Below are 13,965 nucleotides of genomic sequence, written 5' to 3'. Positions count from 1 at the left end.
GCAGCCGGGAGCTGGCGCTGAGCACCACGCTCCGGGAGCTGGTCCTCTACGCCGCGTTCCTGGCAGACCTCTGCGTACGTAAGTGTCGTTGGGCGCCCGAAAGGACTGTCCTGGGTCAAACCTGCTCAGCACCCCGCAGCCGCTCGCTCACACCTCCCTCAGCGGGATGGGGGAGAGAATCGGGGGAAAGAAAAAGAAGTAAGACCCGTGGGTTGAGTTAGAGACAGTTTAATAAGAGAGAAGAGTTAACAATAGTCATAATAATAATGGTAAGGGAATATAGAGAATATATAGAACAAGTGATGCACAACGCAATTGCTCACCACCTGCTGACTGATGCCCAGCCCAGCCCATCCCGAGCAGCGATCATTCCCCCCCCCAGCCGCGATCACTCCCCCCTGAGCTGCCATCACTCTCCCCCCAACCGACCGACCAACCCCCCCGAGCACGACGTTCTGTGGGCTGGAACAGCTCTTTGCTCAGTTGGGGTCAGCTGTCCTGTGCTCCCTCCCAGCTTGTTATGCCCCCGGCCGAGCAGGAGAAGCTCAAAAAGTCCTTGGCCAGTCTCAGCACTACTTGGCAACAACTAAAAACATCAGTGTGTTATCAACATCCTTCTAGTACTAAATCCAAAACACAGCACTATGGTAGCTACTATGAAGAAAATTAACTCTATCCCAGCCAAAACCAGGACAGTATGTCCTCGCAGGGCCGAGGCGACCACCGCCGCTCCCTGTCCCTGTGCCTCTGTCAGCACCCGCCCCTACCCCGCCCATCACCCACCCGAAAGCACCGCCTCAGCCGGGTGGGTGCTCCGCATGCCGGGTTCTGGCAGGGAGCATCGGTGACGGGGGGAGCGAGGGGCAAGGCCCGGTGCTACTGGCCCCTCCAGTTGCAGCCTGCGAGCATCCCCTCTCTGCCCCGTCCCTCCAGTGACGTTCGGCATGGTGAGCACCGACATGTACTACCTGAACAAAGTCATGGCCCGTCTCTTCCTGGAGCCCTCCGAGGACGGCAGGAGCGGTTTCAGGAGCATCGGGAGCAGAGCTGATCTCTGGAGGGTGAGCCTGGGCGTTGCGAAGGTGTTTCCTTGGAGAGCAAACAAGGGAGGCAGCTCCTAGTGTTAATTCGGAGCGATAGAGTCTCACTGTTCTCCCGACAGCCGTGTGCTAGATGTTGTGCTTGCAGCTGAAGAAAGGCAAATAACTAATTAAAATGCATTTGGGGCAATTCTGGGTACAAACAATAATACCGATACTGCTGGGTAGTCAGTCATGGAAAGCAATAGGCCAATTAATCGCTGCATCGTATTCTCAATATTAGGCTTGGTCTGAAAAGAGCTTCAATTCAATTCAATTCAAACCAGAATGATTTGGGGTTTACAGTTCTTTTGACTTTCAGCTGTTCTAAAAAAAATATTCATGATTTCCAGTGGGGCATCCAGGAGAATGTACCGTCGTGATTCACCTGGTTTGCTCTTACATGACGTCATATTTCCATGACAGCTGCAAAACGCGTATCTCTGTTTTCCTTACTAGGTGGAGGACTTCCCAAAATTACCAGCATTGCCCCGCTGACAGCAGGAGGCAAAAGTTTCTCACCCTACTCTTCCTTAAAAGTGGAAATGGCTGGTTATCACCGTTCACTCGGCAGAACTGTACTCCCTCTTACTGCGGGGTCGGTTGTTGCCAGCCCATAGTGAGCCCTTGCTACACAGCGCGTGCTGATGTACTGGAAATGGTTGTAAGTCGCGCTCAGACGGCACCAGGCCGTGGGGGTATGTTGCTTTGTACTCGGAATAATGTTATCCCCAAGCTTAATGCTCTTTATCTGCATCTAAGAAACACCCACAACAAGGAGGATTTTCTCCCCACCTTCAAAGATAAATACTTCCTCATTTAGAATCAGGTGGCTAAAACCGAGTCAGAAATAGATCCCCAAACAGATCTTCAGAGATTAAGATATCCCACAGATTTTGTTAAAACAACGTCGAATGTTTGTGTTGAAACATGTTTGTTTAGAATTCAGGAGAATTTTTCAGCGAAACCCCAAACAGATGATGTTGTAGTCCTGCCCTGAATAATCCCATCGCGTGGCTCCGATAGAATGTGTGGGGAATAAATGGTCTCGTAGCCACAGGATGTAAGTAGATGCTATTTGTAAGGCAGCGTATAGGTGGGAAGCGTCCGTGTTCTAGCTGAGACCGCAGCTGTAAGTTACCCGAGAACCTCGCAGAGATTTGCATGCTAAGAAGCAGGGTAATGGTACTTGAATCTCCTTTTGAATCTTTAACCCCCCTTGTACATGCAGTTTGCAGAGGGACCCCTCCTGGATGGGCTCTACTGGGACAAATGGTACAACAACGTGACATTGGCTCCCCAGAACAGCAGCAGCCATATTTACTACGAGAATTTGCTGTTAGGAGTAGCCCGGCTTCGCCAGCTGAAAGTGCGCAACAACTCTTGCTCCATCTACCCATATTTCCATACGTTTTTAGAAGACTGTTACAGCAAGTATCGCTATCAAGATGAAGACAGGTCTGACTTCGGCCCAAGGAATGAATCTGAGTAAGTCAGCCTATTCAGCACAGAAACATTTTTGAGAATCTAAACAAAGCCGTAGCGCTGCTGTTCTCCAGTTAGCAACAACTGCACGTGCAGTTAGCTGAGATTTTCTCTTGTTTATGTTGAGATAAACCATGGGTTTGGTTTCGTGCCAACATTACAGATGGGAATTGGGCATGGGAAATTTATAGCGGAGAGGCAGGAAGAACTGGAAACAGCAAGGCCAGTTCAGCAATGCACAGATTAATGGACCCGTCTCCACTAACATCTCTGGAGAAAAGGTTGGTTATGTGAGGCCTGAATTGAAATCGCGTGTTTATAAATTGGAATTATGCTAAATTGCTCCGGAAACAGAGCCAGGTGGCCTGCTTCACACACTTCACTGAGCACTGATTTAACCCAACAGAAGAACATGCGAACACGCTGCAGTAACGATGAACTACGTGACCCAGAGATATTCCCTCTACCTGTAAAGGCGTTCAGGCAATAAACTGTCTGGCCCACAGTGGGCGAGATCCAGATTCATAAGCAATTGCTGTTTTGCGAACGCACCGAGTCTTTAGCAAATAAGAGAAATGGGAATATTTTAAGGCCGTATGTCTCGCGCATACTTCATGTAAAGAAAAGCGGTTTTTAAGGATCTGGCTTAAACGGTCAGCTGTGGACGCAGCAGAACACAAGAACTAACAGGATTATATAAAATAAAAGGTAAAGCTTACTTCAGTCCAGTTGCCGTAAGCTTAGCTGCTTTGCTTTCCCGTTTCGGACAGATGGAAATACACCGCAACCTCCTCGTTATCCCCCTGGTACTGGGGATCCATGGGCTTGTACAGCAGTGGAGGATATATGGTCACCCTGCCCAAATCGAAGCGGGAGAGCGCGGAGAAGCTGGAGTTTCTCAGGCAGAACGGCTGGCTCACTAGAGGAACCAGGGTTGTGTTTATCGACTTCTCGACGTATAACGCCAATGTAAACCTCTTTTGTATAATCAAGTGAGTTCCTACCTTTACTACGTGTGAAATGGGATTTGCTGAGGCATGGTGCTTCCGCAGGGACGGGAGGAGAGGCTGGTCCCCTCAGAACGTGTCTCCCAGGTAGCAGCAGGCAAGACAGTGATTAATGAATCAGGGGGTTCAGGTGGTGCGGGGAGCAGACCCAGAGCCTTCCCTTCCATCTGGTCTTCTTGAATAGCTGGTGTCTGGCCTGTACAGCTGCTGGCTGTTGGAACAGATTCCATGGCTTTTTGCAAGGTCAAAGACTGGATTATTGTCCTGTTGTCAGCTAGCGGAGGGAAAAGACTCAGGGTAGGGCGAATGTTTGCCCTTCTGAGACACAGGTTCTTTAAAGACTTACAACCACAGAGCATAGCTTGGGTATCCCAAGAGCTTCTCTTCCCCCACAAACCACGTAAGACTTTTCATGGGAGACTTAGCGTAGCCCTTGCAGAAGATCTTACAAATGTAAGAGTTCCACTAAGGCATTATTAATGTCGTAAACATTAATATTAGAAAATTAAGGGCTGAGATGATTTAAAGGGATGGTAACTAACACCCGTCCCCAATTTTTTTCAGGTTGGTGGTGGAGTTCCCTGCTACTGGGGGTGCTTTCACCTCATCACATATCTACTCTGTGAAGCTCCTCAGATACGTCACGTATTACGATTACTTCCTGGCTTCTTGCGAAATCACCTTTTGCCTCTTCATCATTACATTCATAATCCAGGAGGCTATAAAAATAGTAAAACTGAAAAAGGAGTATTTCAGAAGTGCCTGGAACTGGCTGGATTTGCTGCTGCTGGTGGTGAGCTACCCCTTGACTTTCACCTCCACGCTTGCCAGCCTAGGCTAGCACCGGGCAGGCAGCCACGGAGCCAGAACAGCCTGGATCCGTGTCTGGCTGGAGTCAGCCACCCACTGTTCCGCTGTTCTGTGCTGAAGAGGCCCCTGGCCCACCACAGTTCAGCACACCTGAGCTCCGCTTGCTCTGGCTCCGTGTCCTTTCTATTCGTTATTCACCTTGTTCGTTACAGCCTTCATCCTCGCAGAGCAAGGAAGCACTAGTGCCTACCAGAGGCAATGCAGCAAAATTAGGATGTATGCAGCAGGTTCTGTAGCACAAGCCCAGAATTATCACAGTACGGTTACAAACGGTTTGGCCGATAAAGTCTTGTATATATGGTTTACGACAAAACATGTGAAAAGCTCGGGTTCTTCAAATCTAACCAAGGGCCTTTGGAAATCAGTAGAGTCTTGTGCGCGGTGACACGTCTGGAGAGAAGGGGCGTAGCTGGACTTCAGTTTCACTTGCTTCTGCTTTCCTTCAGGTATCCATCCTTGCCATCGCCTTCAACATCTACCGCACTGTGGAAGTGTCGCTACTAATGGAAAAGCTGCTCTCTGATGCCCACGTATACCCAAACTTCTATTTCCTTGCTTTCTGGCAAGTCCTTTACAACAATATGATTGCTGTCAACATCTTCTTTGCTTGGATAAAGGTATTGGTTCTTATTCCCTTTTCTTGTACTCGCTAATCATAGCGTTTCTCAGCAGAGCATAAATGTTCACCTTCACTTTTTCATGGGTGAATCGCAAAGGCCAAAAGGGAGACTTTTGTTTATAAGATTCCAGAAGAGTTTAAAATTACCTCCTCCTCATAAACATGGGTCACACAAATTCCAAGCCTATCTAAAAAAAAAATCTGCACGTGGGCAGCTGTCTGCACTGGAGCAGCTGGGAAATTCCCATGGCCAAACAGCCGCCTCAAGCTCGGTCTGTTCCTAGACCCGATATTCTCCAGGTCACAGCCTGACCTATGCAGATGGCACGGCTGCAATAGGTGAAGCTATTCATAGCTGGTGTGGCCAAAAGCTATGAAAACAGTAGCTGCTTTTTAACTGCAGAGGAAGGCAAAATGTGTCTGAACTCGACTGAGAAGCGGCTTTGTGCCAGGACACCTTTCATTTCATTCCTTCGTGTAAATAGATTCGCTGATCTCTGGGCAGAGCAGCAAACTTCTCAAAGATTGGGGGCTCCAAACATGCTCTGGAGCCCAATCAGTCCTGCAGGCACTGCCCCTAATCTACTAAACCCTGCTGGCCCCAGCTGGGATCCACACCCCTTCCCCTGTACCCAGCAGACATCAGTGACGTCGGTTTGGGCGGCCTCAGCGTTCCCAGTGACTGGGTGAGACTTCCCAAAGCTTTGCCCGGTCCCTGGCTGCTGACAGGCCCTCTCTGCCCCCAGGTATTTGCAAAACGCCCGGCACAAAGCGGCTGTGAGACAGGCGGTGGGGGCGTTCGCACCTGCCGGAAGAGATCCTGCTTTACAGTCGCACCCCCCGTACCTGACATAAGCTGTCATGAAAGGTCACGTCCGTACAAACCAAACAGGCTCTGGGGCTCCCCCACCTCCCAGGCCAAGGCTACGGCAAGAAGCTGTGCGGGAGCACTGGCTGTTAACTGGTTCTGCAGTCAGGCTTCCTCCTGACAGCCATTCTGCGCCCCAGCTGCACGGTCCTCCTGTGTCACCCTCCCCTCAGACCGATTACTGTTAATTTAGTAACACAACGAGTTTATCATTAATGACTGTCATCGAACAAGGCTTCTGTTCAGGCCTTGTTTCAGACCCAAAGTACAAGACAGCTCCTTACCCCACTCAGCCCCTCAGGGAATCCTTGGATTCAGGAGGGCGTACGTCTTGCAATGTCGTGACCAGGGGTCCATACCTGCTAGAGCTGATCAAAGGTACCAGTACCCAGCAAGGACCTGCCTGCGCAATGTTAGCTTTAGCACATAAGTGTATTTGCCCTGCAGAATATTTATCTTCTCCAGACATAGCCCCAAGCCTAGCTCTCCTTACAGATACGCACCCCGCGACTTATTTCTAGGTGAGGCTTAACCTGTGAATTACAGTTACAGGCAATGTTCCAGAAGTTCTGTTAAGAAGTTGTGAAGTCCCCCAACAACAACGTGTTCTGTTCTCTTGCAGATATTTAAATATGTGAGCTTTAACAAAACCATGACGCAGCTGTCCTCCACCTTATCTCGCTGTGCCAAAGACATCTTTGGATTTGCCATCATGTTCTTCATCATTTTCTTTGCCTATGCCCAGCTAGGCTATCTGGTCTTTGGGTCGCAAGTTGAAGAGTTTTCCACTTTCCAGAACTGCATGTATGCCATTTTCTAAACTTTCTGATACAAAATCCCCAGTGGGTCAGGTGCAAACCAGTTTCTGCTAAGTAGAACTTACGGGTCTACAAGACTTGAGCTGATTTCATAGAGTAAAACCAGTTTTGTTGGCCCTACAATCTGTTTACCAAGGCCTTCACATGTTCAAGAGAGACCACATGTATGTTAAAGAGGTCAGGGCCGCCCAAGAAGGGGAAGCTGAGGAGGGGGTCACCCAATGGAGCCATCGTGGAACTTTGCCATGGGTGAGCAGGCCCCTGGGTGACAGGGCAGGCTCTGCTCTTCTGCCTCTTTCAAAGGCAGGAACGTGCTGCTCCCAGCAGACGTGCCACCAGGTACGCGATACCGTCCCTGGCGTGAAAGCCAGAGCAGAACTGCCCCAGACCCCCGGCGGCTCAGAGCACAAGCTGGGCATGCTTGCAAACCAGCATTCCAGCCCTTTTCAGAAGGCACCGAGCAGCACAGCCAGGAGTCCCCAGTCCCTTTGCTGGCTCTGGTATGTCCTTCCTCAGATTTTTTTCAGCCCCTTCCTGTAGCAACACCACCAGATCAGTTCCAGGTGCCAGCTGGAGCTGGTTTGGATGGTCCTTGCACCTTGTCACAACCCTAACCTGTCACCACAGCGTACGGGGTGGTTCAGCCCACAGCTGCATTTCCTACAACCTTGGAGAGAGACCCTTAGCGTACCAGATCGATTGAAAGCAGCTTTTCATGTAAAATGAAGGCACATCTAAACCAGAAAACCAGCTCATTTTGGCTCCCCTTGAATGTGAGACAGTTCTAAGATGTTGCAATACAGAGAAATAAATATTTGTCTTAGCTAGGAATAAAATCCCCTATAGGGGGATGTAGGGACCTATAGTGTTACCTTCTGGACCAACAGGAGACGAGGGATCATGAAGTTAGAACAGAAGGGAAATAATTAAAAAAAAAACAACCAAAACCAAACCCAGGTGATTTATCCCAAATGAAAGTATTTTCTCACAGAAGCCATAGTACCTTCAAATTCTCAAATATGTGCTAAACACCCCATTTGCCAGTGCAGCGTTATCCCGGCTTGCCTTGGCGTCGCAGTGATTAAGGCAATGGTGAATCAGGCTCGATTGCAGCGATGGCCGTTTCTCTTAGCTAACACGTACAGTGCTCTGCTTTGGGAGAAGCCAGCCAACCTCACGCTTGTATTTTTTACTCCCAGCTTCACACAGTTCCGTATTGTGCTGGGAGATTTTGATTTTGAAACCATAGAAGCAGCAAACAGGATCCTTGGACCTATTTACTTCATCACGTTCGTATTCTTTGTGTTCTTCGTATTGCTGGTAGGTATCATCGCAAAACCGCTCACCCTTTTGCATGGGCAGCAGGGAAGAGCTCTTGCACAGGGCTCGGGGCAGTTTTTCCCCCCAAGGTGATGCCGGGCTTGCCCTGGCTGCCCCCAGCACCCCCGGGCAGATGCAGTCCCAACTCCCGCAGGAGTTCCCAGTGGGCGAGGCGCTTCGCAGTTCTCCCTCCCTCCCTCCAAACAGCCACAAAAGGGATTTTTGCACCACAAAACCAGCCCGTTGCGCTGCTCGCTCTACTGCTGGGACCATGGAGGTGTAGGTTCGCTTTATCCCCTAGACTGAGGTTGTCATTAATTGCTGAAGATGGAAACACCATCTGAAAAAGCTCTGAGTACATGACAGGAAATCCGTTACCTCCAAAGAACGGGGCCTTTTAGCTGGTACTGCAGGTGGGAAATGAGCCGTTTGTCTCCCAAAAACACTCCCTGAGATTATCGGGTCATTTAAGCGCATTAGGAGCACGTCTGTGCCCAGCAAACCTCTTCGATCCCATTAGTTAGCATGAACAGCCACCAGAACAACAGCCCCCATGTAACACAAATGTGATTTCCAGAAACAAACCTCTCACTGCATCCTTCCTGTGCAGAACATGTTTTTGGCTATCATAAATGACACCTATTCAGAAGTCAAAGCAGACTTTGAGGTGATACCCAGTGAAGAACTTCAGATCAGAGACCTCTTCAGACGGGTAAGCAAACGCTTCTGTAACTACCTTATTTGATCAAGAGCCTTAAGCAGCTGAGCCATAACCATTTGAGAACACCCAATGTTTGATTTTTCGTAAAGAAACATCTGACAGCTACGGAGACATCCTTCCATCAAACCCACAGGGGCTCCTAGCGGCAAGAGGAGCATGAGTGAGGGTGCAAGGCACCTACCTGCTCGTCACCCTTTTCAAAGCGGTATTGAAGAGCAGCCGGGTTGGTGACACCTCCCCTGTCAGCTTTCTTCAGAGCTCACTGTTGCTGCTCTTCCAAACTGGGAGACTAAAAATCTTCTCTGCGTGGGCAGACAAGCAGAAACACATACCTTTAAAACGCCACAAAGTTCAGACCGTTGTTGTGAGCCAGGAATGAGCACAAAAGGGGAGCAAATCTTTAACTTTTCAGCTCAACTTGAAATTACGCCCTGCTCCCTTCCCGCCAGACGCACACACGCGAGCCAAGGGGACTGCACAGTTGCGTTGCTGGGGCAAGGCGGTACCTCCGCCTGGAAACCCGGCCTCAGCTGGGGAACACAGCGTCACCCGCCAGATAAATGGGATTGAGAGGGGTGTGGGATGGAGACCTGCGCATCCAGCCTCAGCTTCTCCAAGAGGGCCGGCAGCCGTGCCTACCTGAGGTTTTCCTGTAGGAATGTTGCTTCTGCAGAGCCTAAGCTTTCATTGAGGGACAGGAATGGGGACTCACTGGCCAGGACACAGCTGGTCTGGTCGGCAGCGGCACGGCTTCCATTCCCCCACCCACACTCATGCTCCTACTTACCCGGGGCTACAGCAAGGTTAAACTGAATATGCCCCAAAACCTAAACTCTTGCTGGGTTTGGGCGGCTGTTGCCTTCAGGGATTCCGTGACGAATGTGAGATCTAGCAGGGTAAGTTCTCTTGAAGGGAACAAATACACCAGTGGGATTTCTGTTTAGCTGCCAAGGCATCACGCTGCTCCTTGCATTCAAGTCCTTGTGCAAAAGTGCCTTTGGTTGAACACATTTAACACGCCTGACTTTCCCTGTCTACGTTCAGAGTTGCAATAAGGCCCTTGTCAAGCTCAAGTTGAAGAAACCAGGGATGGATGCAAATCCAGCAGAGGAGAGCTTGGAAAGGTAGGATCCCAGCATCCGCTGTTATCCCCCCGTACCGAGCACTGACCTGGTCTCACAGGACTTCTGTCTCCTCTCATCCGCCTGAACGACAAGCAAGGAATTCGCAGCCACTAAAAGGAAGGATATTTCCAAGCTCTCCAATGGCGACGGCGCTAACGACAAGGTAGGCTTTATTCTGCCCTGGTTCTTAGAAACTGCTGACTGTATTTCAGAAGTTGAATAATACAAAAGGAGTCGCAGTTGTCCCCGCTGTTACTTACGAAAGCTGTTTCTCCACAGGATATTATTTTTAACATCACAGGAATAGCAAAAACTAGACCTATAAATACAGAAAAATCACTGATTATGCCCAAAACATCAAGTGAAAGTTTGTTGAGGCAAGGGCATGTGCTAGAATAGCAGAGAGGGCAGGAGGGCGAGATCCGTGCGTCTTCACACTGGTACAATAAAGTTGTGAGCTGGGCATTTGCCCAAATGCCAGACAGAGGCAGATGGATGGAGAACAAGTCCTGCAGCCATCCGTGGGTGATGGGCTGCACCTATGCAAGAAGAACGGTTACTGTAGCTTCCTTTTACCAAAGGAAGGTTTCCAGCAGTCGCTGGTGGTTCCGTATCTGGGGTAAACCTGCCCAAGTACTTCCAAAACAGATTTTTTAAATCACTTCTACACCACGAGAGGGAAAAGCCCCTTGGCTGCCTGTAAACCCTGTTACACTGTGCTTGCAGTCTCAACTCCAAAAAGAAATGAGTGTCCCTACAGCTGGTCTCTTTGGAAGGGCCAGAAAAAAAATCAACTTTCAGATGGAGACTTTTGCTCCCCAGAGCCGCACGGATCTTTCCCCCCGCCCCGTGTGGCCCCTTCCTGCACCAGTGGCTGTGTTGCAGGTGTCCCCATGGCCACGCTGGCTTTGTCTGTGATTCACTGATTTTTTAAATCCCTCTGGTGTTGAATAGAGCCAGCTGAAAAAAACACTTGGTGCGAAGTATCCACCCATGGAGGAGACGGACTCGGTCGCCACTCAGAGCTACGTCTCCACTGCAGAATTTCAGCAGTAGGTGCCCGGAGCCTGCCCTTGCCCTCATGTTCCCATCCCCAGGGAGCTGCAGCCCGAGCTGAGACCCTCACCCAGGGACCACCTGAGACACAAATCAACACAAAGTCAGTGACTGCAGATATTTTAAGTGCTCTTATGCTGTCTGACAACAGCTGCCCCCAGGGAGGGAAGAGGGAAACGAGAGTTTAGTAGAGCAGCTCCTAAGGGCATGAGTCAAGAATGAGGTGGGACAAGAATTTAAAATTTTGTCTCTTCCCAAACCTCTCCGTGGCTGCCCAGGGAGGGGGGCAGAGGCTGCAAGCCCCTGTGCTCATGAGGGGCACCCGGGCGGCCACCAGGAAGGGACACGGGGCTGTGTTTGTGTTCTAGGCTCTTCAGGTACACGGCTGAGTTGGAGAAGGAGTTAAACAACACCAACGCAAAACTCAGGAGAATTATGAAAAGCATGCAGCACCTGCAGGGTCCTTCAGGCAAGACGGCACAGTAAAACACGTGAGCTCGCCTAACGGGGACGGCCTGGCTCTTCATGCAGCTCAAATAAATCTGAAGTCCTTCCCCCCCCTTTATTTTTCCCTATGTCTGGATAAGAGAAGCAGGAAAATTAATACAGGTGTGCACTGCACTGTTGCTTCTGGGTCTTTTCTCTGAGAGTTTCAGGTGATGCTTTAACTCCAAGAGCAGACCAGCCTTGCTGGAGTCCTGGGTAGGCATCTCCATGGGCGCCGGAGCAACGCTTGCTCCTCTGCCTTGTTTGGGGGCTGCTGGGAGACCCAGGTGTGGAGCAGAGAGCAGATCCTGAGCAAGGGCAGCTCCCGACCCTCCTCCCGGTCCCCGGCCCCTCGCTCGCAGAGGGGTCGTCAGCCCTCACGTCCCCAGATCGCTTTCGTTTGCAAGTGCAGCTGCTGCCGAGGTCAGCCCTTATTTCTCAGCAATTCTCGCTCCAGGCTCCTGCTGCTCCCAGAACAGGTCACTGGTGCCTTCAGAGAACCAACAAAAACACTCTTGCAGGAAGTAAATAAATAAATAAAATCAATCGAGTTTCTATTTTGCTGGAACCACTAGAGGGCGATTTGCTTCACCCTTGCACCAGCCTGAATTTTCAGAACATCTTTTTTCTTCCTCAATCCATTTATACCTGTTGCCGTAGAGCCACAGCGTTATGTTCAGGCCAGAAAATACCTGCTCCTCTGCAGTCATTAGTATTTGCTCATTGCTGGGACCCAGCCACAAGAAGAAATGGAACACATGCCCCAAACCCCTCTGAACACCCCATAAGAAAGCACGGGGCCATCACAGGGCTGCAGCACCCCCTGCACCCCACGGGCCCTGCTCAGGAGAAGCTGCGCACCTCGGCTCACGCAGGACACGCAACCCCCAGCCACCAAAGCGTCCTGAAACGTACGTGAATCCTACACGGATTTACAATATTCCAACGCCCTGCCGAGCACTACCAACCCACTGACTGAGTCTCCCTGGGTCCCATCACGCCATGGAGCAGCGGCCGTGGGGTGCAGTCGGGCGTCTGAAGGGACGCGGACAGAGGCCCCCAGCGCCGGGCAGCCGCGTCTGTCCGGGTGCACCGGTTCCTGCTTCAGCTCGGGCCAAGCCCACACCCCCCTCTCCTCCAGAAGGGGCCAGTTCCTTTCACTTCCAAAGGGCTCTTGTCACCGTGCGGTGTCCCAGGACACTCGTCCCAGAAAACCAAGGTCACCGACGATCTGTTGATCTCGGTTACTCAGTAGCCTGACACGCAGGCAAGGAGATGCGTTGCACCTCCGGCATCTCCGACCTTTCCTCCTCCTGGCAGCCCCTCTCCTACAAAGAAGTCCCAAAACCTTGAGCCAGTGACTTGCCCAGCAGTGTGGGGAGGAGCGTTCCAGCACTCCCCATCCTCGCTCTGCTACTCTGGGGTGCAGGAACCCTCACCCCCGCCTGCCCCCTTCCCCCAGCAAGCTCCTGGCCCTATCATCACACAACAGCTCAAGCAAACCGCTTTCTTTGAAGAGGTAAAGCTTGGAGCGCTTCGGATTTGTGCTGTCTCAGAACTGGTTCTTCCTCGAGGAACATCTGTCCCAAGGAAGAGCTTTTTGCACCCCCAAAAATACCCCTTTCTCCTCCATTTTGGCTAACAGTGTTTAAAACAGGTCTATCTTCCTTCATTAAAATCATCTTAGTTCATTGCTTTGTAGCACGCTGATTTTAAACAGTTCCCGCCAAACCACTGTTTGAGGGATTTTTGTCTTCTCATTAGCATCTGTCAGAGCAAGCTTCACTGAAAAAACCACGCTAAGGAAAAATGGAGGCTTGTAGAACAGAGCTGTAGCAACCTTGTTCATTCTTCCAGGCAGGGTCCCAAGAATTTGTGCTTGCTTTTCCCCCATCCTCGGGAGGAAAGGCACCATCAGAGGGAACATCGTTCCATCCCGCCCCACCGTCTGCCTTCTGCCTCCTCTCCCCCGCCGGCTCCCTCAGCTTCCGAGTTGTTTTTCTTCTTCCCGTTTACCTGCACTGCTGCACATCCACAAGTAGAGTCTTCACCTTCTGGAGCTCCTCCATCCCCTGCTGGGCCTTAGGCTGGAGAAAGGCGGATTTACACAAAATACAACTTAAGAGTCGGTTTGAAAGACCTCAGCCACTTCTCCTTTGAACTTACATCAACAAACCACGACAAAGTCCTGTTTGGTCCAGAGGAAAAGCATCCGTTGGGTTTACAGAAGCGCGTGCAGTGACAGCGTTTTCTGACCGCAGACGGCAGTAACTGCTGTGACGCTGATTTTAAGGCTAGGAGATCGCTGCGGATGGAGAGACACAACCAAATGCTGCTCGTCAGCCGAGGGCGCATTCACTGGCCATGAACTAAATCAGCCCCGCAAGGGCTGAACCAGCCCCCGGCCCCATCTGCTCCCGAGGCTGCAACTGCTGGGGCAGAGCCCAGGGGACTCACGTTTGCTCCTGCAGCATCAGAGCGGGCTGGCGCCCCGGGAGGGAACGAACGCCCA

The 13,965-nt window shown here is 50.8% G+C and overlaps 1 protein-coding gene across 1 annotated transcript in view; it reads left to right on the top strand.

Annotated features, from left to right (window-relative positions):
• The window catches only part of PKD2L2 (polycystin 2 like 2, transient receptor potential cation channel), a 12,793-nt gene extending 1,340 nt beyond the window's left edge, over window positions 1–11,453 (top strand). Inside the window, exons 2-14 of the mRNA XM_009641232.1 lie at window positions 5–78; window positions 934–1,061; window positions 2,311–2,567; window positions 3,335–3,556; window positions 4,136–4,364; window positions 4,888–5,058; window positions 6,551–6,732; window positions 7,946–8,066; window positions 8,677–8,778; window positions 9,832–9,911; window positions 10,005–10,074; window positions 10,866–10,963; window positions 11,336–11,453. Coding sequence (XP_009639527.1) covers window positions 5–78; window positions 934–1,061; window positions 2,311–2,567; window positions 3,335–3,556; window positions 4,136–4,364; window positions 4,888–5,058; window positions 6,551–6,732; window positions 7,946–8,066; window positions 8,677–8,778; window positions 9,832–9,911; window positions 10,005–10,074; window positions 10,866–10,963; window positions 11,336–11,453 — 1,852 coding nt within the window. The remainder of the gene's footprint in view (window positions 1–4; window positions 79–933; window positions 1,062–2,310; window positions 2,568–3,334; window positions 3,557–4,135; window positions 4,365–4,887; window positions 5,059–6,550; window positions 6,733–7,945; window positions 8,067–8,676; window positions 8,779–9,831; window positions 9,912–10,004; window positions 10,075–10,865; window positions 10,964–11,335) is intronic.
• The last annotated feature ends 2,512 nt before the right edge of the window (window positions 11,454–13,965 follow it).

Source organism: Egretta garzetta, unplaced genomic scaffold, assembly GCF_000687185.1.
Source record: "Egretta garzetta isolate BGI_Z169 unplaced genomic scaffold, ASM68718v1 scaffold26, whole genome shotgun sequence".
In the NCBI taxonomy this organism is placed as follows: Eukaryota; Metazoa; Chordata; class Aves; order Pelecaniformes; family Ardeidae; genus Egretta; species Egretta garzetta.
The sequence above is the reverse complement of the archived record's forward strand: the minus strand, read 5'-3'. Positions and strand labels throughout refer to the sequence as shown.